Source organism: Pinus tabuliformis, chromosome 6 (genome assembly GCF_031772625.1).
Source record: "Pinus tabuliformis cultivar Carrire ecotype Pingquan chromosome 6, CPIR1, whole genome shotgun sequence".
NCBI classification, from domain to species: Eukaryota; Viridiplantae; Streptophyta; class Pinopsida; order Pinales; family Pinaceae; genus Pinus; species Pinus tabuliformis.
This window is the reverse complement of record NC_142292.1, coordinates 681,537,155-681,563,042: the sequence shown is the minus strand read 5'-3', so window position 1 is coordinate 681,563,042 and position 25,888 is coordinate 681,537,155. Positions and strand designations below refer to the sequence as shown.

The 25,888-nt window shown below is 35.6% G+C and overlaps 1 protein-coding gene across 1 annotated transcript; it reads left to right on the top strand.

The window, feature by feature from the left end:
- Positions 1-14,640: 14,640 nt before the first annotated feature.
- On the top strand, positions 14,641-15,605 carry LOC149260487 (protein BROTHER of FT and TFL 1-like). The gene is made up of 4 exons (XM_089459515.1): positions 14,641-14,742; positions 15,050-15,093; positions 15,198-15,238; positions 15,325-15,605. The coding sequence occupies exons 1-4, from the start codon at positions 14,641-14,643 to the stop codon at positions 15,603-15,605; spliced, it is 468 nt and encodes a 155-aa protein (XP_089315641.1).
- The last annotated feature ends 10,283 nt before the right edge of the window (positions 15,606-25,888 follow it).

The following is a 25,888-nucleotide window of genomic DNA, read 5'->3' as shown; positions in this document are numbered from 1 at the left end:
CAAGTTAATAAAGAAGGTGGCAACATGCCCTGTGATGCTTGTAGGTGGAGTAAACACTACTAAAAACCCACCATTCGAAGTTGGAGGCCAAGGATCCATGATCTCAAGCTCTCCAACCATGATGGTTCCCAACTTCCGAAATGCAAAACAGTAGGCCTGAATCCAAGGAATTCTTCATGATGAGGCTAACAAACTCAGATGCAAGTGCACCACTTGCAATTAGGTTTTTTCATTCCTATTAGGCAAGGCAAAGAAAAGAAGAACATGTGGTTAAATTTAGAGAGGAAACAAATGAATGAACAAGACGGGTTAACTGATAGATATAGGATAAACGGTTCGATTAAATTAATTAAGAAATATGCTAACTAAATTAGGGTTAATCTAATGGGAGAATGGCAAAGTCATTTATAAGGCAGGTGAATTAAACTGTGATTAAACGAAAAACTGAATTAATAGAAAATTATATTTATTAAAGCTAGTTAACTTATTACACTAAGAGAGCTATAGTTAGCTCGGCATACTTGGAGCCATACATTAGAGCAGGGCTCGAACATTATCAACAACAGAAATAGACTTCAAATAGTACTTGCTATCCTCATCACACTAAAAGAAATTCCAATATAACAAGAAAGAAAGAAATTAAATAATAAAGAGATTGCTATCAGAGATCAGATGAAATATAATATCATGTAGCTTAAGTCAGAAACCCTCGAGTAATTCCAGGTGAGGAACAAAATCCAGCTGCCCTTTCAAAGTTTTTTCTCTCCAGATGATGATACAAATCCAATTCTCTTCCTCCAATATCGCAAACCATACGGCTCAAATACAAACAGAATATGTCGAAATTATGTGAGATTTGATGTATATATACACTTCCTTGTAACTAAAAATATTAATTAAATATGCAAAATGCAGGAGGTTTAGTCAAAAATTTAATTTAATATAACGCATACTTAAATTGGTTTACTATAAACTAAATTAAATCACATCTGATCGTACCTATAAATTTAATATAAACATTGTTACAATGGGTTAATAAAAACTAAATGCGGATTTAAATGAAAAAAATAATTTAATATGCACGATGTACTTAATGAAAAATTAAATTTAATATAAGCACACCTAGACCGGGTTAATAAAAACTAATTTAAAACACATTAGTGCGTACCTATAAATTTAATGTAAGCATGGTTAAAATGGGTTAATAAAAACTAAATTAAAACACGTCTTTGCTTACCTAGAGTTGTAAGTTGGGGTAGGATTTGACCAGTGCTAACATTAGCCTGAATAGAACAGAGTTCACGTCTATGACCGTAGGAGAAAAGCTAAGAGGCCTAGAACTTCTAATGATTTATCAGAAAAGGAGAAAGAGGATGAGGGATTTGATAGCAATGAGAGTAGTGCCCGCCAAGGAATTCTAAGAGGAGCTGGCAGTGTGCAGAGCGGGACTACTCATTTATGTTGGCCACAGATTCAACTCTAAACCCGGTGGTTTCGGTTTTGGGAATGGTTTGTTGGTCACATGCCAGGCCACGACCATCTTCAAAAATCGCACAAACATGAAGCACAAGACGAAGAAGAAGAAAGAAAGAAATGAAAATGACACTAAGATTGATATTAATCACCCCATTGGAAATGCAAGCAGATTTAATAAAAAGACAAAGATCCCAGAGACCAAGAATACAGAAAATGATATGCAATCCAATCAAATGAACAAAAGGCATGGAAATGTACCCTGTAATGCTTGCAGGTGGAGTAAGAACGGCTCAGAACTGAGCATTCGAGGTTGGGGCCTAGGATCCTAGATCCGATGACCTCTGGCTTTCCAAGAATGGTTCCCAGCTTGACCTCAAGCTTTTCTAATTGTTCCCAGCTTCCAATATGCATCAAGAAAAAGATTCAATTAAAGGAAATTGATGAAGTTACTGGTCAGTCTTTATGATGACGAGGCTAAAAAGGCCATATTACAAGTCCACACACCTGCAATAAGTTTTTGATTCCTATTAGGCAAAGCAAGACAGGGTAGTGCAGAGTAGAACATGCAGTTAAACTTACAGAAGAAGAAAATTAATGAACTAGAAGGATTACCCGATAAACAAAGGGTAAAAAGGCTTCTTAAATTAATTAAGAAACACGCTAACTAAACTAGGGTTAATCTAATGGAAAACTACCGGCCATTCCTAAGGAAGCTGACTTATACTAACATAGTTCGGTTCAAGGTAAAACTTAATTTAATGATGATGCAATATGGTTAATAGAAAATCAAATATGTTAAACATCCCAAATTTGGGTTAACGAGAGGCTGTATTTATTAAATCCAGTTAGATCACTGAAAATACAAAAGATAGGGCCATCTCAGCATACCTGAAGTTACACATTGGATTGGAATAGGGTTTGAACAGAGATGGAACCATTTCTACAAACCTGGAATTGTGCAATAGTAACAACACATAAAACAAACCTCAAATGGTGTGGTGATTGCTGTCTTCATCACATGAACGTACATTTCAATACAAACCAATAGAAAGTAAGTATGTTGAGATTTTCTGTTTGGAGTAAAATAGGAAAAATCTCAGCTGATGACAACAATAGAATTCAGGTCCTAGATTAACTCCAGTTTGTTGGGAGGGAGTTAATGCCTCCTATATTTGATGTGAGGGAGTTAATGAGGCTGTTAGATTCTCTATGCTATATAACAGGCAACCATTCGGATGGTTTGCTGAGATGGTGAGAGTTTTATGAAGTTTTTCATTATGTAATCACCAATTTGATTAATAAATTCCTGATCCCTATGTTTGGTGGACGTAGCCCAGATTGGTTGGGTGAACCACGTTAAAAACTGTCTCTTATGTGCTTCATTGTTCTGCTGTGTGTTTTAATTGATTCGTTGTGCCTCTGAATTCCAACAATTGGTATCGGAGCTCAAGGTGGAGCGCTGGCTGTGCTGGAGCGCTGAGGGTGCGTTTGCTTTGGACGTGACTGTTGCTGCGTGGATGTGACCTGCTGCGTGGATAAGCGATATTGCGTGCTGGAGGCAGCCGGAGTTTTGGTTGTTGTTCGTGTGCATGGAGCTGTATTGCTGAGCTGCACAGCAAATGCGTGGCACAAAAACATTAGTTTTTCGCGTGCAGTTTCATAACAACCCATCATCGTTGGATTCGTGTGCCTGGTGGGCGCTCTTCAAACCATTCCCAATGCGGAGAACAACGAAATGCTACAGGTCTGCGTTGGATTGATACAACTGTTCAGTTTTTTTTATTACAGCTCTCGTAAATAAGAAAAACGGTGTGAATTTAAATTATAACCTGCGTGGGTGTGTGTATTGAAACTGCGTGGATAGATAAACAGTGTGGATGTGTTGTCAAACTGCGTGGATTTATTAAAACAGCGTGGACATATTTTATAAACAGCGTGGATGTGTTGTCAAACTGCGTGGATTTATTAAAACGGCGTGGACATATATATATTTTTGAAAATTGCGTAGAGATGGCATTACATTGAAAACTGCGTTTTTATATCAGCGTGGATATATTTTTTTTTTGTGAAAACGGCATGGATATATTTTTTAAGAAACAGCGTTGATATGTATTTCAAACTGCGTGGATAAATTGAATACATGCGCTGTGTTGTTTTTGTTTTAATATATGCGTTGTATATATGGTGTGCTGGGATTGGCGCAAAGCACAAAGGTTTATTTGTATTTTACATGCCAATTTGAGTTTCATACAGCAAAGCACACAGGTTTATTTTTTTTTTAAAAGGCGAAAATAATCTGAGGCATAGGCATTGATTCAGATTCAATTTTGTGTTGTTATTAAATTGAAATTGGAGATTTTTTGGTTTTTTAGACGAGATGGCCAAAACTCAGAGTGCCCGTTTTGAAATAGAGAAATTTAATGGAAAGAATAATTTTGAGATCTGGAAGGTAAAGATGCACGATCTGCTGGTTCAACAAGGTGTGGCAAAAGCACTGTTGGGGAAAAACAAAAGGCCTCCTTCCATGACGAAGGATGAATGGGATGAGATGGACGATAGAGCTCTGAGCGCAATTCGGTTATGTCTGGCGGACGATGTTCTGTTCAACATTGTGTCAGAGAAAACCGCTGCAAGCCTGTGGTCGAAGCTTGAGAAGCTCTATATGACGAAATCTTTGACAAATCGGATTCTCCTGAAACGACAGCTTTATGGTTTGCGGATGAAAGAAGGTACCTCGATTGCTGATCACCTGAATGTTTTTAATACCTTACTGGTGCAATTAGATAGTCTAGATGTGAAATTTGATTCAGAGGATAAGGCAATAACTCTATTGTGTTCATTGCCTGAATCCTGGGATCACTTTGTTACTTCCATAAGCTTTAGTACATCAGATATCCTTGAGTTTGACGATGTTGTTGGAGCCTTGTTGGCTGAGGAGACGAGGAAGAGGTCGAATGCAGACACCTCTACATCAGAGGTAATGATGGCCAGAGGTCGCTCACGAGAGAGACACTCCGGGGGAAAGCATAGCGACTCTCGTTCGAAGTCCAAAGGAAAGAAGCCCAAGGTGAAGTGCTGGCATTGTGGCAAGGCTGGACATCTGAAAAAGGATTGCTGGAAGCGAAAGCAGGCTGCTAAAGAAGGCTCTTCGACAGAAAAGAAGGAGGCCAACACCACAGATACAGGTTCAGTATCTGGTTCAGGTATGAGTGATGAGGTATTGTCTGTTAACATTTCAAAACATGATCAACATTGGTTGTTAGATTCCGGGGCATCTAACCACATGTGTATACATAGAGATTGGTTTAAAACATATAGATCAGTTGATGATGGAGTCGTGTACATGGGTAATGATGTCACTTGCAGTATTGTTGGAATAGGAAGTGTACAACTACAAATGTTTGATGGCACAACCAAAATGTTAACTGATGTGAGACATGTACCAGATCTAAGAAAAAATCTAATTTCATTAGGAGCACTGGATACGAATGGATATAAAACTGTAATTCAAGGTGGAGTTATGAAAATCTATAAAGGTATCTTACTAGTGATGAAGGCTAAGAAGGTAGGAAATCTTTTTCAATTAGAAGGTAGAACTGGGTCAGATCATGTGTCGGTGTCTGAACAGGACAGTAGTTCCATTCGCCTATGGCATCAAAGGTTGGGCCATATGAGCAAACGAGGGTTGAAAATTTTGGCTGACCGTAAGTTACTACCTAATCTAAGATCTGGAAAGTTAGATTTCTGTAAACATTGCTTGTTTGGAATACAAGGTAAACAAAAGTTTAAAACAGGCAAACATACTAGTAAAGGGATACTTGATTATATTCATTCAGATGTTTGGGGTCCAGCCCCTACAACTTCATATGGTGGTTCGTCTTATTTTGTATCATTCATTGATGACTTTTCTAGAAAAGTGTGGGTCTACATGTTGAAACGGAAGTCTGATGTTTTTACAGTTTTCAAGCAGTTTAGAGCATTGGTAGAAAACAGCACTGGTAGAACTATAAAATGTTTAAGAACTGACAATGGTGGTGAGTTTTCCTCCAAGGAGTTTGACAGCTATCGCAAGGATGCAGGGATTGAAAGACATAAGACCACGGTTTATACTCCTCAACAGAATGGAGTTGTTGAACGCATGAACAGGACTCTTCTAGAGAGAGCAAGGTGTATGCTGAGTAACGCCGGGTTGCCGAAGGAGTTGTGGACGGAAGCGGTGGCAACAGCTTGTTATGTGATAAACTGATCTCCATCAACGGCGATAGGTTGCAAGGTTCCGCAAGAGGTATGGAAAGGACACCCTTGTGACTATTCTAAACTCAGAGTGTTTGGCTGTGATGCATATGCTCTAGTGCCTAAACATCAGCGAACTAAATTAGATCCGAAATCGAAAAGGTATGTCTTTGTTGGGTTTGGTGATGGAACAAAGGGATTTAGATTGTGGGATCCTACTACCCGCAAAATCATCATCAACAGAGATGTAAAGTTTGATGAATCCTCTCTTGTACAGTTAGATGTAACTAGTAGATTGAAACTGGATGATGTATCTGATTTCCAGCATATTCAGTTTGACAGCATTTCTAATGATAGTCATAACGACCATAGTTCAAATTCTAGTCATGAACAGGTTTCAGAATCAGATTATGAACAGGGTTCAGATGGAGGTCATGAACAGGTCTCAGATGGCGATCATGAAGAAATTCCTACAGTTGATAGACAGCCAATTGTGGAAGCACCAGAAACATTCTTAAGGAGGTCTACAAGGATCAAACGCCCTCCGAGAAGGTATGATGATCATGTTACTTCAGTTGCTTTGAACGCTAATGATGATGAACCTTTGTGTTATCAGGAAGCTGTAGAAGGTTCAAATAGTGACAAATGGAAAGCAGCCATGAAGGAAGAAATGATGGCCTTAGGTAAGAATGGCACGTGGGATCTGGTTGAACATCCCAAAGGCAGGAAAACTGTGGGATGCAAGTGGGTGTTCAAGGTGAAACGGGGTGTGAATGATACGGAAGACAGGTACAAACCGAGACTGGTTGCAAAAGGGTTTTCTCAGAAAGCTGGCATAGATTTTCATGAGATATTTTCACCAGTGGTTAAAATTGTTTCAATTAGAATTGTGTTAGCATTAGTGGCTTTGTTTGATTTAGAGTTGCAGCAGTTAGATGTTAAGACTGCATTTCTACATGGTGATTTAGATGAGAAAATATATATGGAACAACCGGAAGGGTTTGTTCAGCATCGCAATGAGAAATTTGTCTGCAGGCTCAAGAAGTCATTATATGGCCTGAAGCAGTCGCCTCGGCAATGGTATAAGAAGTTTGATTCTTTCATGTTGAGTCAGAAATACGTAAGAAGTGAATATGATCATTGTGTTTACTTTAAACAGTTAAATAATGGCATGTTCATTATCTTAGTGTTGTATGTTGATGATATGCTTTTAGCAAGCAAAAGCATAGAAGAAATTAACAGGTTGAAGGCTCAGATGGCAAGGACGTTTGATATGAAAGATCTAGGAGCAGCAAGACAGATTTTGGGCATGGAGATTTTCAGAGACAGGAGCAATGGTAAGCTATGGCTATCACAACAAAAGTATATTGAGAAAATACTTTTGAGGTTTGGTATGGATAATGTGAAGCCTGTTTCAGTCCCTTTAGCTTCCCATTTTAAGCTTTCTTCGAGTTTATGTCCTAATACAGATGAAGAAAAGGATTATATGTCTCGAATTCCATATGCCAATGTAGTAGGGTGTTTAATGTATGCGATGGTGTGTACTCGACCAGATATTTCACATGCAGTTGGGGTTGTCAGCAGGTACATGGCAAATCCGGGTAAAGAACACTGGTCAACAGTGAAATGGGTGCTTCGGTATTTGAGAGGCACAAGTAGTTATTGTATTTCTTACAATAAGAGTAGTGAATTTGTTTGCGGATATGTTGATTCCGATTTTGCAGGTGATTTGGATAAGAGAAGGTCAACTTCAGGGTACGTCTTTACTCTTGCAGGTGGAGCTATCAGCTGGATGTCAAAGCTACAGAACATTGTTGCTTTGTCCACTACTGAAGCAGAATACATTGCTGCTTCTCATGCTTGCAAAGAGGCGGTTTGGTTGAAAGGTTTGCTTGGTGAGTTTGGTAGGTTACAGGACAACATCAGGTTACTTTGTGATAGTCAAAGTGCAATACATTTGGCTAAGAATCCGGCCTATCATAGTAAATAAAAGCATATTCCAATTAAGTACCATTTTGTAAGACAGGTTATCACTGAAAGGGGAGTCTCTCTTGAAAAAGTGCATACAAAGGAGAACTGTGCAGACATGTTCACGAAACCAGTTTTGTTGGAGAAGCTACGCTGGTGTTTGGCTTCTCTTGGCTTGCAGAAAAGATAAAATAATAATAACAGGGCATCAGGGGAATTGTTGTCAAGGTGGAGATTGTTGAGATTTTCTGTTTGGAGTAAAATAGGAAAAATCTCAGCTGATGACAACAATAGAATTCAGGTCCTAGATTAACTCCAGTTTGTTGGGAGGGAGTTAATGCCTCCTATATTTGATGTGAGGGACTTAATGAGGCTGTTAGATTCTCTATGCTATATAACAGGCAACCATTCGGATGGTTTGCTGAGAGGGTGAGAGTTTTATGAAGTTTTTCATTATGTAATCTCCAATTTGATTAATAAATTCCTGATGCCTATGTTTGGTGGACGTAGCCCAGATTGGTTGGGTGAACCACGTTAAAAACTGTCTCTTATGTGCTTGATTGTTCTGTGTTTTAATTGATTTGCTGTGCCTCTGAATTCCAACAAAGTAGATAATAAATAAATTGCTTATCATATCAGAGATCACATGAAAGTAATTCCAAGGGATGAACTAAATCCAATTGCCATACCAAATCCAATTGTCGTAACCAAGAAGTTGTTTTTTCCAGGAAATAATACAATTAGAGTTGCCTCTTCCTCCTCTATCGTATAAACCCACATCACTCAAAATCCTATACAGACTCAAACACCATACCCCACACACATTCAAGCACCATACCACACAGAGACAGCCAATCTCGCAGACATGCTAAGCCAAACACCATACTACACAGAGACAGCCAACCTCGCAGAGAAATAAGCCAACACAGAGACAGCCAACCTCGCAGAGATAATAAGCCATGGAAAGAGGAAGGACACCGTCGACACAGAGACAGCCAACCCTGGAGAAATAGCAGGCCATGGATAAAGTAAGGAGGAGGAGAAATATGTTTGAAATTCCGTGAGATTGAATGTATATATAGACTTTCTTTCAACGGATGCTTGAACCACCCGTTACAGCTGAGACCAATTACCAACGGCTTTCCAAAAAGCGCACCCGGCATCTAATTCTTGCTTTTATTCTCAATATTTTCCGTTTATATTCATGTAAAAAGTACTTCCTATTGGCTTTTCCAATTTAAATTTATTGTTTTTTTTATCGTTTTCTTTTTCCAGTGCTTTGGATTGCCTTTTTAATTTAGCCTCGATTTTGACCTATTTATTTTAAGAGTCCTGGTGCTGGAGATCAAATTTTCTTAATTATATTTTAATTGTAATTAAAATTGATTGAGCATAAAATTTGCAAAATAGTTTTTAATAAGCTTTGAAACTGGAGATCAACTTTTCTTAATTATGTTGTAATTGAAATTGATAAAGTATAAAATTTGCAAAATAGATTTTAATAATTCTAAAATTGGTAGAATGGATTATTTGGAAAATAACCTATTGATTTTTAAACATGAATTCACTAAAAATTAATTAAGCTATGCATTTGCATTTTATTTTTTATATTTATATACAAAAAATTAAGGTATACAACAAAGATCTCTCATGGGTTACAACTCTGGAGTAAAAAAGGTATTGAGTTTTAAACATGAATTCACTAAAAATTAATTAAGCTATGCATTTCCATTTCTTTCTTTTATATTTACATATAAAAAATTAAGCAGATCAACTTTTCTTAATTATGTTTGAATTGTAATTGAAATTGATGAAGTATAAAATTTGCAAAATAGATTTTAATAATTCTAAAATTGATAGAATGGATTATTTAGAAAATAACCTATTGATTTTTAAACATGAATTCACTAAAAATTAATTAAGCAATGCATTTGCATTTTATTTTTTTTATATTTGTATACAAAAAATTAAGGTATACAACAAAGATCTCTAATGGGTTACAACTATTGAGTATTGAAGGTATTGAGCTTTAAACATGAATTCACTAAAAATTAATTAAGCTATGCATTTCCATTTTCTTTCTTTTATATTTATATATAAAAAATTAAGGTACACAACAAAGATCTGTAATGGGTTACAACTCTTGAGCACCAAAGGGATTAGTTGCATGTATGCTAAAGATGTCGTCTTTTTCTATATGATGATTTTTTTTCTTTGATGTCTTTATTTTCTAGAATGTGATAATGATACCTACTTTCATAGTTTATCAGAACAATCTTCTATGCTTTTTAGATATGTAATTAATATATTCTTATATTTTTTAGATATGTAATTATTTGTTTTATAATGACATATTTTAGATATGTAATTCTACGTTCTATAATTGTGGGATGATGATTCTCTGAAATTTGATAATTAAAATAATTGTGTTTAAGTCCGTATAAATGTTACTTCTATATCTTCTTAACTATGGATATACAATATTCATTCTATGACAAAATAATTATCTTAACAAGTTCATTAGCCAATCTTACTCCTAACATCACTCCTACATAATGATGTAAGAAAATATTAAAAGCATATCATATTGTATTCATATTAATCTTACCAACTTTAAGCTGATTTTAGTGACCATTACCCCATCTAAGTTCCACAAGTTGACTCATTGCAATTTTTTTCAAATACCCAAGTGGCCTAAATTTCATAATATATATATATATATATATATATATATATATATATAATTTGAAGTTGTTTTTCTCCAACTCAACCTTATATATGATAATCACATATTTCTAAATGAATATGGGATTCCTATAAAATTTATATTTATGGACTTTCTAATATTACCTTTGATTGAATTTTAAATGATAATTTTTTTTTGGACTTTATTTAGTCATTAATTTAATTTCATTTTTTAAAATTCTCTAATTTATATTATTTTTCCTCAATTATGACAATGATGCTTATTTTACCTAACTAACACTTAATACTTAATATAACAAAACTTCGATATCACACTTAATAATTATGTTACAAATTCTAATATCACATTTAATACTTATTTTACCAAAGTCTTCTCTATACCTAACATTATCATTTGACATTAAATGTACAATGAAAAAGTGTTACAAACTCCAGTATCACATTTAATACTTATTTTAATGAACTCTTATGTCAATACTTCACATTATCATTTTACATTAAATATACAATGCAAAAAATGGAAAAAGTAGAGAATTTTGTTCTTAAGTTGGATTTAAAGATTTTTATATTATAAAATTTTATTGATGGTTTTTTTTTTCTATTTTCCTTATTTGGAAATGCATTAAAACTAGATGCTACCTAATATATTTCATATAACTTGACATTATCATTTTATATTAGGAATATAGAATTAGAGAATTTTACGGGAAAGAAATAGAGAATTTTGCTTTTAGTGCTTCAAAGACTTTTATATTATAAAATTCTATTGATGCCTTTTGCTGATATGGAAATGCATTAAAACGAGGATAATATGTTATCAAATATACCACATACAAATTAACTTTGACCAATTCTCCAGATATTGTTTATCATATTCATTGAATCATTCTTTGAGATCATGACATGTTTTGATTTTTTTTATTTAAAAAAAAAACAAAATTTTGGATTAAAATGTTTTTATGAGTAATCTAATTATAATAAATTTTTATATTATTTATTGTATTTTTATTTTTCTTACAATATATATTGTTTCAATCCTATATATTATTTTGTTCCATTAAACTTTAAATATAATTATAATCACATATATATAAATAAATATTTTATTAATTACACTAATGTTCCATTAAACTTTAAATATAATTATAATCACATACATATAAATAAATATTTTATTAATATAAAGTGTAATGATGTGTTTATTTGGTAATGTATTTTGAAAGTTATTTATTTTATATTATTTCAAGAGGTTTTTTAACATCACATTTAATGATTCTTTTACTAATTTTTATTTTCTTTGGTATGTTATTAACCATTTTAATGTTAATTTTAATTTGGATATATAATATAAAGAATTTAAAAAACAAATAGTTTTTTTGGGTTATAAAAGACACTATATTTATTTATTAATTTAAAATGCATTAAAAATTAGGGTTATATACAATCTAATATATGTGATAAAATTTATCTTGATGGACTTTATATGATTTTTGTTATTATACATACAAAATTATACTTCCAGTTAAACATTTTAAATATTTTGATTTTCTTTTTCTCTATTTATGAATAAAACACCTAAAGAGAAATTTTGTATCATATGACTAACTTTGCCTACTATGGCAATGTGCCCTATAGTGCTTGCCGGTAGAGTCAACCCTGCTCAGAACCCAACATGTAAGGTTGGGGACTGAAGAATTTTAGAACTGATGACCTCAATATTTCCAAGTATTTCCAAGAATGGTTCCCATCTTGACCTCAACCTTCTCAATAATGGTTCCCAGCTTCCAATATGCATCAAGAAAAAGCCTCGATTAAAAGAAAATAATAAAGATGCTAATCAAGGCCATATTACAAGTGCGCACACCTGTAATAAGTTTTTTACTCCTATTAGGCACAGCAAGACAGAGTAGAGCAGAAAAGAACATGCAGTCAAACTTACAGAGGAAACAAATCAATGAACCTGGGGGATTAACTGATAAACACGGGGTAAACATGCTTCTTAAATTAATTAGGAAATACGCTAACTAAATTAGGGTTAATCTAGTGGAAGAATATGAGTTATAGAAAATCAAATATTCTAAAACTTGGGTTAATCACTGGGAGGAAAAGAGCTAGAGCCATCTCAGTGTACCTGAAGTTATACGTTGGAACAGGGTTTGAACAGAGATGGAGCCATTTCTACATACCTGGAATTGTAGATTGGAGCAGGGTTTGAACAATAGCAACAACAAATTAAACAAACTTCAAATGGCGACAACAAATTAAACAAACTTCAAATGGCGACGGCTATAGTCCCAACGAATAAAAGTGAGTTCAAATGGTGATTGTTATCTTCATCACACGAAAGGAAATTTCAGTACAAAAGGAAAGACAGTAAGTAGATAATAAAGAAATTGCTTCTCATAAGAGAGCTCAGATGAAATAAGAAATAACAAATAAAACAGAGTTTAAATGTGGCAGTTGCTATCTTCATCACAAGGAAATTTCAATGTAAAAGGAAAGAAAGTGGATAATAAAGAATTTGCTTCTCATATCAGATGATATGATGATAATATATGTATCTGAATTTTAGAAACATTAAGTAATTCCAAATTTCCAAGGGATGAACCAAATCCAATTGTCCTGCCCTTGAAATTGTTTTCTCCGACGAATGATACCAATAGAGTTGCCTCTTCCTCCTCTCACATAAACCCACATCACTCAAAAAGCACAAAAAGCACAGACGGACTTAAACACCAAACCACACAAAGACAACCAATCTCGCAGACCTACTAAGCCAAAGACCATACCTCACAGAGAGGCAACCTCGCAGACATAATAGGCCATGGATAGAGGAAGCACACCACATACCACACAGAGACATGCAATCCCCAAGACATAGTACAGAGAGACCGCCGACCCCACAGACATAGGAGGCCGTGGATAAAGGAGGGAGGGGAGAAATATGTATGAAATTCTGCGAAATTGAATGTATATATATAGACATTCTTTCAACGGATAGTTGAACCACCCATTCCACTGAGACTAATTACCAATGTCTTATCTTATTCGATGTAAAATGAATCCACTTACCAAATCCAAAAAGCACACCCACGATTTGATTCTTGCTTTTTTTCTCGATACTTTCTATTTAGATTCATGCTTTTTGTACTTTTTCTATTTCCTTATAAGTTTAAATTTAAGTTTTTTCCCTTTTCTTTTTAGCGTCTATTTTGACTTTTAATTATTTATATTAATTTCTCTAGGGTGGGCCAGAGTTTTGCATAGAGATCACTAAAGTAGAGATCAATTTATCACTTTTTTCTTAATTGTAATTAAAATCGAGTGACCATAAAATTTGCCTTTTGGTTTTACTCTTTTCATAATTTTTCATAATTATAAGAAGTTAATAGAATGGATTTGTGTTTTTGTTTCTCTTTTAATAATTATAAGAAGTTAATAGAATGGATTATTAGAAGCTCATTAAATAAAAATGGACGTGCTTATTTAGATTCTCGTTTTTCTATTTTTTTATTTCCTTGTAAGTTTAGATTTAAGTTTTTTTCCTTTTCTTTTTAGTTTTTATTTTGACTTTTAATTATTTATTTTAATTTTTCTGAAGTGAGCCAGAGTCTTGGATAGAGATCACTAAAGTAGAGATCAATTTATCAATTTTTTCTTAATTGTAATTAAAATTGAGTAACCATGAAATTTGCGTTGAAGTTAATAGAATGGATTTGTGTTTTTGTTTTTACTCTTTTAATAGTTACAAAAAGTTAATAGAATGGATTATTAGAATCTAATTAAATAAACATGGACGTGCCAACGAGTTCTAAACATAAATTCACTTAAAATTAATTAAACTACACATTTGCATATTCTTTCACCGTAGCAATGAATTTTATAAAGTACAATTCTTGAGCATCAAGGGATTAGTTGCATTTATGCTAATGCAGTTTTTTGTTTTAGCTTTTTTCCTTAATAGGACGATGAGCTTTTTTCCTTAATAGGACGATGATAAGTTTTTTTTATGCATTTTTTTTGGGATGCGGTAGTGTAATGTGATTTCGTGGTTTATGAGAACAATTTTTAAATTGTTATGTGATTTCATGGTTGAAGAGAATAATTTTTTATGTTTTCTTACGTTGTAAGGCGTTTCTCTATGAAATCAACTCCCTCCTTGTCTACGTGTCATTTTGTGCACCATAGGATTAGATGTTAGACTATTACACAAATTTCAAGCATTAGATCAATGGCAAGGGGAAGAGACAGGACGGAATGGAAGCGGGACTAGGAATGCATGTTGTCAGAACAGCAGTACGTCCTCCCTTCAGTCCAGTGCAGTGGCAGGAACTGGAACGCCAGACGTTTGATTTTCAAGTACATGATGGCCTGTGTCCCCATGCCGCCTGAGCTTATCGTTCCTATTCAGAAAAGTTCGCGATAGACCAATCAGCTTAGGCGACGAAGTAACCCCTACTGAGGTGCAAAGCCGTCCTACTCGTTTTCATCACTATATGGATGCTTCTGATGTAGAGTTGGAGCAAATCTTCAGAAAACCCAAATCAGTAGCATTCGTAAGCTTAATTCCCAATTTTATCAACATGTTGGCTAACACTTATTTATTAATCTGTCGTTGGTCAAATTGAAATTCATATCATTAATCAATTCTTAAAACCATAATCAGGTTATGACGGATCCAGATGCTCCTGGAGGTGAGTATCTGCACTGGTATGTTATAATCCACCTGAAATCAGAACAAATTCAAGATAACATGTCACGCAGAATCCGTTAACTAGTTTCTTAATAACAGTGTTAATCGCTCCGTCTTGCAGGTCAGGTGTTTATTTGCTTTCCACGAACCAACATGGTCCAGGTATCAATATGGTTGCGTTTCTTGTCTGACCTTGAAATTGATCAAAAGTGCGTCGTATTGTTAACTATGTTTGTTTCTTTATGAAGCAATATTCGATAGGCTCCCGATGGAGCTGACTGGCTACGAATCTCCAATATGGTGTGCCCACATGCTAGTTCTCACATTGTTCAAGATTTTTGAAAATCAGCGCATCGCTCCACCCAACTCGCGGGAATGCTTCAGTACCAAAACTTTTGCTCGTAGTAATGCACTTGGATCGCCTTTGGGTACTTTCTTTTTCAAGATCAAGTATGAAAATGAGGACAAAAAAAGGAAGAACGAGGTTAATGAATCGTCTAGATGCATAAGAAGAAAGATTGCAAAATAAACTGGCAAAATATTGTAGAATGAACGAGTAAGAGGTGGAGAATTTCAGTCAGAGTGGCTATTGCTAAATGTATGAAAACGAGGACGAAAGTCCGAAGAATGACAACAGTGACTCATCCAGTTGCACCACTCCTCGGTCATGTAGCCAACGAAAAGAGAATGCAGAATGAGCAGTAAGAGGAAAAGCTTTAAGAAACATAAAGTAGCGACACCATTTTCTCATTTTTTTTACAGTCTTAGAATGTGGTTAGATATTGTTATGGTAGTTATATCAAGGAATTACATTAGAACATACTGGTTTGTCGCTGTTTGGTGATTCCCACAGTATCATGTAAGCAGCGAGGTATTCATTAATAATATTGGAACTGTTTTATGTGGTTACGTTGAAAATATCAAAATACAATGCAATATAATTTTTTGCTTTCTGTTTGATGTGCATACGCTGAATATATTAAAATACAGTGCCGAAAATGTGTATTTTCTTTTCCAATTTGTAAACTGAATGCGTGCCAAAATTCTTATCACTCATATTTTCGTCATGGAAAATAAGAGAGAATATTGAAGAACACAAGTATGGTTTTGTATTGACATTTCGATAACGGAGAGCGAACATCATTATGTAGCTTCTACTTTTGAGGTTTTTCTTGAGAGCCAGCAGTGAACAAAAATCCATAGGCAGTTCGCTGGTCACTGTCATTTGGCATCAATATTTTGATTTTTAATATAGGTTTAAGCAAATTATTATTAACATTTATATGTAATATTAGAAACTAAATTTGATATTATAATTATTAAAATTTTATTATCATCATCAGTATATTAACATTTTAATTACGCCTAAGGCGTTCCCTATGAAATCAACTCCCCTCCTTGTTTACGTGTCATTTTGTGCACCATACGATTAGATGTTAGACGATTACACAAATTTCAAGCATTAGATCAATGGCAAGGGGAAGAGACAGGGACGGAATGGAAGCCGGACTAAGAATGCATGTTGTCAGAACAGCAGTACTTCCTCCCTTCAGTCCAGCGCAGTGGCAGGAACTGGAACGCCAGGCGTTTGATTTTCAAGTACATGATGGCCTGTGTCCCCGTGCCGCCTGAGCTTATCGTTCCTATTCAGAAAAGTTCGCCAAAGATCTCCTCAGCTTCCTCCTCGTCATCATCTTCCTCCCCCACCCCTAAGTGCAATAATCAAGTTTATTATAGGTAGGCTCTGTAAAAAATAAAGCTTTATTTGAAGCTGACAGGGATTTTATGTTATGGCATTCGCGCCGTGGAGTTCGTTCCACATGGGATTCGCTGGCAACATAGATACAGAACCCGGAAGATGTCAGACAATAGACGGTAAGAAATGGCATTGCTCCAGAGACGTCGTTCCGGACCAAAAGTACTGCGAACGCCACATGAATAGGCCCCCCCTCTCGACATGAGAGAATATGGATGCGATAGGTAGGTTCTGTAAAAAATAAAGCTTTATTTGAAGCTGGCAGGCATTTTATGTTATGGCATTCACGCCGAGAGATTTGACGTCGTTACATGCCTGCAAGACAGAAGCAGAGGTATCAACATTGGCAATGCGGATTCCCAATGGAAACTGTGTGGATAAAATGTTCACATTGTTAGGATGAAAAGTTTGATGTGACGTTTGAGTGGGCTTTTCATTCAGAGTGATAGCAGCAGCAGGAGCAGGAAGGCCGTGAACATGAAGATAAAGGAGAAAGCAGAAATAACTGTGTTTGTGACCTATTAAATTGAAAAAAGCGTGATTATGTAAGACCGCCCTCAATTCCATTTATGGCACCAAAACCATGGTGTTTTCGCAGGAAAAAAGAAAGGATATCAGTTATCTGGTGGAGCAGGCTAGCATTATGCACCGCCCCACAACATTAGAAGAGAGTTTTTGGAGCTGGAAACACGAACCCCGAAGCATGTAAAGGTGTAATGGCATTGTTATTCACGTATGTATTGTGTTTTTCTTTTAGGTTAATTATGGTGAATTGCTAACATGCAACGTTGATTAGGTTTTAGATGAAACCTTCATACGGGGTCATTACGGTTGTGAATCCATTTTAATTTGGGAATTACCAAGTGTTTTAAGGGATCTGATTTTTACTAAACGTTTAGTAAATCTAGAATTAGAATTAAAATAGATTTAAGTTGATTTTATTATTAATTATAATTATATTTATTAATTTTATATTTTATTATATTTTTAGTTTTAGTTTTATTAATTTTATTAATGGAAAATGTTTATTCATAATTATAATTATCAATTTTTTAATTTTATTTTGACCCAATTAAAATGTTTACAAAATATTACTATATTTCTATATATTGGGTTGGAAAGCGTCTTTTCTAGATAAGTACTTTTAACTTTTTATTATTTTTTAATTGAGCTCACATATAAAAGTTTATAAACATTTACACCACTACAACATTTTCCCATACTTTTTTGCTTTTAAATTTAATTATAAAATGTTATAAAATAAAATATTTATGCCGTAAGGCGTTTCCCTCTGAAATCAACTCCCCTCCTTGCCTACGTGTCATTTTGTGCACCATACGATTAGATGTTAGACGATTACACAAATTTCAAGCGTTAGATCAATGGCAAGGGGAAGGCACACGGACGGAATGGAAGCAGGACTAGGAATGCATGTTGTCAGAACAGCAGTACGTCCTCCCTTTAGTCCAGTGCAGTGGCAGGAACTGGAAGGCCAGGCGTTTGATTTTCAAGTACATGATGGCTAGTGTCCCTGTGCCGCCTGAGATTATCGTTCCTATTCAGAAAAGTTTGTTTTCTCTTTGCCAAAGATCTCCTCAGCTTCCTCCTCGTCATCATCTTCCTCCCCCACCCCTAAGTGCAATAGTCAAGTTTATTATAATGGAAGCGGGACTAGGAATGCATGTTGTCAGAACAGCAGTACGTCCTCCCTTAAGTCCAGTGCAGTGGCAGGAACTGGAACACCAGGCATTTGATTTTCAAGTACATGATGGCCTATGTCCTCGTGCCGCCTGAGATTATCGTTCCTATTCAAAAAAGTTTGTTTTCTCTTCACCAAAGATCTCCTCAGCTTCCTCCTCGTCATCATCTTCCTCCCCCACCCCTAAGTGCAATAGTCAAGTTTATTATAGGTAGGTTCTGTAAAAAATAAAGCTTTATTTGAAGCTGATAGGAATTTTATGTTATGGCATTCGCTCCGTGGAGTTCATTCCACATGGGATTCGCTTGCAACATGGATACAAAACCCGGAAGATGTCGGACAATAGACGGTAAGAAATGGCATTGCTCCAGAGACGTCATTCCAGACCAAAAGTACTGCGAACGCCACATGAATAGCCCCCCCCTCGACACAAAAGAATATGGATGCGATAGGTAGGTTCTGTAAAAAATAAATCTTTATTTGAAGCTAGCAAGCATTTTATGTTATGGCATTCACGCCGTGGAGTTCGTTCCACATGGGATTCGCTGGCAACATGGATAGAGAACTCGGAAGATGTCGGACAATAGACGGTAAGAAATGGCATTGCTCCAGAGACGTCGTTCCGGACCAAAAGTACTGCGAACGCCACATGAATAGGCCCCCCCCTCTCGGCACGAAAGAATATGGATGCGATAGGCAGGTTCTGTAAAAAATAAAGCTTTATTTGAAGCTGACAGGAATTTATGTTATGGCATTCGCGCCGTGGAGTTCGTTCCACATGGGATTCACTAGCAACATGGATACAGAACCCGGAAGATGTCGGACAATAGAGATCATACCCTGTATAGAATTTTGGTTTTGTAAAACACTTCCAGTGCTTGCATCACGTTTTGAATTGGATTACATTCTGTCAACAATTGTGATTTGTAAACTTTACTATTCAGTTGACAATCCACATGTCTGATAATCATTACCATGGAGGAAGATAAATGGTCCAGGATTCATCCCGGGACCTCTCAAGGGAATAATATCAACTCCAACACTTTGTATTACTGATAGTCACTAGACTTTGATAACCATTACCTTGGAAAAGAGAAACAGTCTAGGATTCATGTTGGGACCTCACAAAGGAATAAGTCATTGAAGTGGAGGTTGGATTCACAATCACCACATGGTACCTTCATAAACAATGCCTAAGTTAATTTGGGCTGCCAGGATTTGTAATACAATTTTATTTGGGAATTGAAATGGGTCAACATGCAATCAAGGTCTGAATCACTGATTCACATTTGCTGGAGAATGATAATATAGAAGTCAAACTACCAGCCACCATTGGAAGCTCATAAATAGCATCAAAGTTGTTTTGTCTAGACGATTAATAGAAGTCAAACTGCCAACCAATGCTGGAAGCTCATGTATTGCATCAAAGGTGGCTTATTTAACTGTGGAATTCCTTCTTAACGTTCCAAAGTTTTCTACAGTTTCAATAGTTCCTAAAGTATAGTTTGCCATAAATTATAAAGGAAACATGTCTTACTGGCTCTTGGGAATATGTTGTGTAGTGGCATTATGGCATCGTCTGTGTTGTTCAAGTTTCTGTTGTGTAAATAATTGACTTGCTTCCAGATTTTTTGTGCACTGACTATTGCAGCCTATAGATGCACCATAAAACAAGTTACAACAAATATAAAGCAGAAGAGTGTTTTGCCTTCACACAGCTGCTGTGTAAACATCCAGCCAAAAAACCATGCCAAGCCCCAGACATCCATACAAGTTGAAAAGAAATAGGGCTTTTTGATAACACAGTAAAGCTCAAGGAAAAAAATACTACCATATATTTCTAGATTTTCAGTCAATACATGGTAATATAAAATTCAGGCTTCAACAAATAATTTGGACCTTGGATCTTCAGACAATACACTCTAAGCTTATTTATCCAACTTCATCTTTTTCTTGAATCAGGCGGCAGTAACACTAAGCTACATTGAGTTAACAACAACAAAATTTTAAATTGAGTAACACACATTCCAAGTTAGCCCAAGGCCTTGTGCAACAATTATCCTTGAATTACCCCTTTCTAACAAGAGGCAAACAACTAATCATGTTTATCAGGGATAGCAAATGTAGGAAATACATCAACTAAAACATGCAAGATAAATATACTGAATGTTAGATTTTTTGTTAATCTTCAGATATCCTTTGGACCTGCATCTCCTAGAAAGCAAGGTTTTGTCTTACTGTCTATGTAAGGACAGCTGAATAGTACTTTAGGAAGGTTAACTGACCCTTGCTTTATGAATAGCCCATTAGGAAGAAAAAATCAATTTAGCCTTTATCTATAGAGAAGTATTGAATACATTTAATTAAATAATAAAAAAATATATAATGAGGCAACAAAAACTGTCACAAAAAAACAGACAGAGGAGAATGCAATAGAGAAGATAGCATGATAATCAGGCAACAACTTGAATAGATAAATTGTAGTCACACTCTGTAAGTGTGGGAGAATTCCAGATAATGTAAGGTTGACTCATGCATTTTATTTCCCAAGCACTGCAATTCTCTATTGTATATTTTACTCTCTAATATTTGTCCACTGTGAATACATCATTCTTTCTGCTAAAATTAAAATATTTCAGTGGATGGTATGTCTTTTATTTGTTGTACATTCATGCCTTAAGAAATAAATTTGATTCCAATTGCTGAGCACTCTAGTGTTGCGAACACAAGTTCAATATCTCTTTTTGATCACTCGAATTTTTTCCAATATTTGATACCAAAGCTAATGGTCTGTTCATAAGGAAGGCTAGACTTTAATTTTCAGGTTGGTTACCTATTTGAAAAAGAACAAGCAATACAACAAACAACCATGCAAATTAGAAGTCTCAAAGTACACCAGAACCATGGCTGTAGCTAGCTTGACTTTCTTCTTTGTCTAAAACAGATCTGGTTGTAAAATTTAACAGCATGGGATTTCATCTGGAAGCTGCAAATGGGAATTCCATTATTGAACAAGATCATTTAGCGTTCTGGAAGAAGATGAAGTCAAACATACCATATGAACTGCAAGAATCAACAAATGGGAAACTAATAATCATAGGACTCTTACTTGTAGCATTTTGAGCATTAAATTTGATCAAATGACTCACATCAGTAGTGCCAAAACACCAAAAGAAAAATGGGGCACATGTGTGTGAAAATAACGCTGTAACTGTGAGATTTGTCTGAGGGAACTTCACCAAATAAAGAGGAGGCTCCTAATATGTAGCCAAACACAACAATCAATTGAAATTCAAGCTATTTAACATTTATGTATATCAAGTTGTCATCGTAAGATATAGCTGAGGAAGTTTTCACAAATAAAGATGACAACATAAGATGTGGCCAACAACATCAATCACTTCAAAAAATTGTTAGAGATGCTAGCACCTGTTGAGGCACCAATTCAAAATGTACATGCAGTCATCGCCTTGCTTGCATTACTAGCCTAATCTTATGACAGTCTGGTCACTTCATTTGACATAGCCCAGATCGCCATAATAATGCAAGAGAAGACATGAAAGAAATATTCAAGGTTGATAACAAAAAACACAGTTTTCTTTCAGCAAGTAAGAACAAGAAGTTCGAGAAAAAGGTTGTTGATCTGACACGAAAATGAGATTCACTTGCAATTATATTTTTTGTTGCTAAAATAGCAAGGTATAATTCATTTATTGCAGAAAGTAATGGCACCACACCAAAGGAGCATTGGAAAATGTTTTCAGTTGAAAAGGAGGATAAAGCAAATGTGGCAACATACTTCAGGCAGTCTGAGCCTACTACTTACATCAATGCTCCACCAGTTGGCGCCCTTGCATTTTTCCGTGGTCATAGCAAGCATGTGAAAATTAATGTGCACCAAATTCCTCTCACAGAATTGAATATATTTTTACTCAAAATCTCACCCCAATGAAAAGCCCAAATAAACTATGCACCTGGCAAAGTGCACAGGCAGGCACAGTGGATGCAGGAAGCTTGCAATGGCAGTGGTTTAGGATTATCTGATTTTCATGGCCTCCATGGCTAAGTGGGTAGTACACAATCAAGCACACTGGATGTAGGAGCTTGAGTTTACAATTGTAATGGCGGTGGTTTATTGTATTTTTTTCAACTAAAAAAATTGTGTTTGGAGCAGTTTTCAGATATATATAAGTTTGCTTGAGATTGGACTGCGTTTGGAGCAATTTTCAGATATATATAATTTTCTTTGAGATTAGACCTCCCTACTTAACTATTAACCATTAAACCACGTCCTAAAAACTATTGAAGATGTCTGAATGGCTAAGTGGTTCGTTATAAATCTGGTAACTGATTACGATGCAATGGGAAAACACCTTCAGAGTCGCTCGAACCTATGCCCAAATGGAGACCTTGAATGTATCTGTTCCGCCAGACGCTAGGAGCTGCCAATGCATATAATTTATAGCAGCACGGGGTGGGATTTGTATGCATGGGCCTTCCGGGCGGCTGCCAAAATGGTGGATGTCTTTGTTCACAGAGTATAGTTTACCTTACGCCTGGGGCATAGCCTGTCGGGATTCAACATCGCGAGCGGACCTGCGAGGTGAGCGAGCACCATGAGCAGGAGAAATGAATGCTCGAGAGGGTTGCAGAGGACTTGTTCCGGTTGTGCGAATGGAGCAAATGAATGTTTGGCGCGAGGGATCGTTTGAAATTGCGCAGGTGTTGGTTGCCAGCACAGCGGGTGCCAGCTCGGAGGTGGTGGGTCACCTGTTCCCAGAAAAAATTGCCGTCGAGCTCCTTGAGAAATGATGGATGGTATGGGCATGTGTGTATGGTGAGGCCGCTATCGGGTGCATTAAATGCCCGATAGGAAGCTGGTTAGCTCTTGCCATGGTCCTTGCCTTTTCTTTATCTTTGTTTTTTGTCTTTCAACAGGGGACAAAGAATCATTAATTTGTTTTCATTATAGCATGGTCCTTTGCCTTTTCTTGATCTTTTTTTCCTCTTTCAACACTTGTCAAAGAAGCATTAATTTGTTTTCATTATAGCATGGTTCTTTCCTTTTTTTAATCTCTTTTTTTGTCTTTCAATAGTTGTCAAAGAAACATTAATTAGTGTGATATGCTAGAAGCATTAATTAGTGTTATATGCTATCGATTTCTTTCGATTGCCTTACATAGTGTTATATGTTATCTATTGCCTTACGGCGTTTTCTTTGCAACATCTGGTGCAAATGCTAGTAAATATGTAATTTTATGTTTTATAATGGTACATTTTTTTGGCATTAATTTGAAATTAAATTAAATTTTTTTAAGTTCTTTTAAAATTTTCTAATTTATGTTATTTATTTCTCAATCATAATAATTTGATGCTTATTTTACTAACATTCAATATCACACCTAATATTTATTTTACCCAACTTTTTCTCTAATCAATATAAATTTATTTCTCAATTATAATAATTTTATACTTATTTTATCAAGCTCCAATGTCACATTTAGTATTTTACCAAACTCTTCTCTTTGTATAAGTGACACTAACATTTTATATTAAATGTACAATGTGAAAAATGAAAGAAATAGAGAATTTTGTTTTTAGTTAGCTTCGAATACTTTTATATTATATATGTCATACAACTTAATTTTGATGTTGTCTTTTTTTGTAAGCTTTATAAATATAATTCCATTACTTATAACTAATATTACTTGATAGCTCCTTTTCATCAAAAAGACACTCTAGGATCCCATATTTTTAACATATGAAGAACAAAGATTCAACATTATTATCAGTGAAGTCCTTAGGTACTAGAAATTAACTTCCTAGAGGCTTGTACAAAACTTAAAGAGGACAATACTAGAAATACAAGACCATTTTTTAAAACATAATGAGAAGTAGCATGCCTACTACCCATTTCCAGTAAAATGACATCCATTGTACTATCAGTAAACCATACAAAATAACATTGTTTCAAAATGGCATGCCATCAACCCATTATGACAAACTAGAACAAAACCAATAATAACGAGCTTGCAAAAAGAAGTGCAAAAACCATGAGAAGTTGTTAATCTGAAATCATGACTAAAGAGAGTGGAGTAGGGTTTCCTTGGCGCAAGATCCTAGCTGGAGCATTGATGATTGTTGGTGCTTCAAGTTGTGCATCAAACTCAATATCTGAGTCAAACACTACAAAATGCTCTACCCTCGTTAACTTGGCCACGATATCATCCAAATTGTAGCAAATATCTCAAAGAATTCTCTTGATTTCATCCTACCATGTAAATGTCTTATAATTTTCGATTTGTTTGTTACAAATTACAATATGAAGCAATGTTTCTAACTAATGATGCATAAACAATGAATGAAGGAAGTGGACCTTCCTCTTTCTGAATTTTCCTAGGTCAGGAATGTGCCTGAGGCGATTGCCACTAATCTCAAAGTAAAAAAATATAACTGGTCCCCAAACTCCTTTGCCTAAGTGAAGAATTTCATTCCTCACTTCAGAGGGAACCAAATCGAAGGGGTTGGCCATTGAATCCCAACCAAAGAGATGTTGATAACGAGACGAGGATGATCCTAATGCACCACCATGGCTACTAAGCAGACGCTACCTAGGGGCCATGTGTAGACAGAACCTAGAAATATGGGTGAACAATAGAGAGACCAACAAGAGACAATGGTGGATAAACAACGTTACTGAAGCAACACAATTGAGGATAACAAGGAAGTCATCAACCATAAAAAGGGATAGAGAATAATGTTTCAGTGGAGGATATGACAGAGAGCAATGAAGCTCAAACTGACTTTCCCACCCTACATCCCAAAGGAAAAAAATTCACGAAGGATAAAATAAATTCAGCCCATAAAACTTAAGGTAGCTTTGACAATAAACTGACCCTTGACACTATCAGAACCAAACTAATATCTATTTTTTCTTAATTGATATTAAAATGTACCAGGGTACCACACTCCATAGATCAATACAAGACAGTTAATATTCTTGTACCCAGTCACTCGAACGAAAACCCAATATTCTTGTCAGATAAGTTTTAACATTATCGGTAATGTTGAAGAAGAATGTGCAGGATTTATCCTTGTTGATTTGAGTACCTAAAGCTTCCATGAAGAGGTCTAGGATCCCTTTTATTCTTTTGACTTCTCTCAGACACACTGTGCAGAACAACATCATATCATCCACGAATTGCTGGTGTGTAATCGGCAAGTCGTTTCCCCATATCCGTAGCCCTTTGATTTTCCTCTCCCATAATTCGTTTTTGATATACCTTGCCAGTCCTTCTGCCGCAATAATGAATAGAAATGGGGAAAGAGGGTCCCCCTGCCTCAATCCTCTTGAGGC

What these genes read in the sequence shown, in the direction of transcription:
- LOC149260487 (XM_089459515.1), top strand. Translation starts at nt 14,641, where the DNA reads ATGGAAGCGGGACTAGGAATGCATGTTGTCAGAACAGCAGTACGTCCT. An exon ending in GCCAGACGTTTGATTTTCAA is followed by an intron (nt 14,743 to 15,049) that starts GTACATGATGGC and finishes AACCATAATCAG; the next exon opens with GTTATGACGGATCCAGATGC. An exon ending in GGAGGTGAGTATCTGCACTG is followed by an intron (nt 15,094 to 15,197) that starts GTATGTTATAAT and finishes TCCGTCTTGCAG; the next exon opens with GTCAGGTGTTTATTTGCTTT.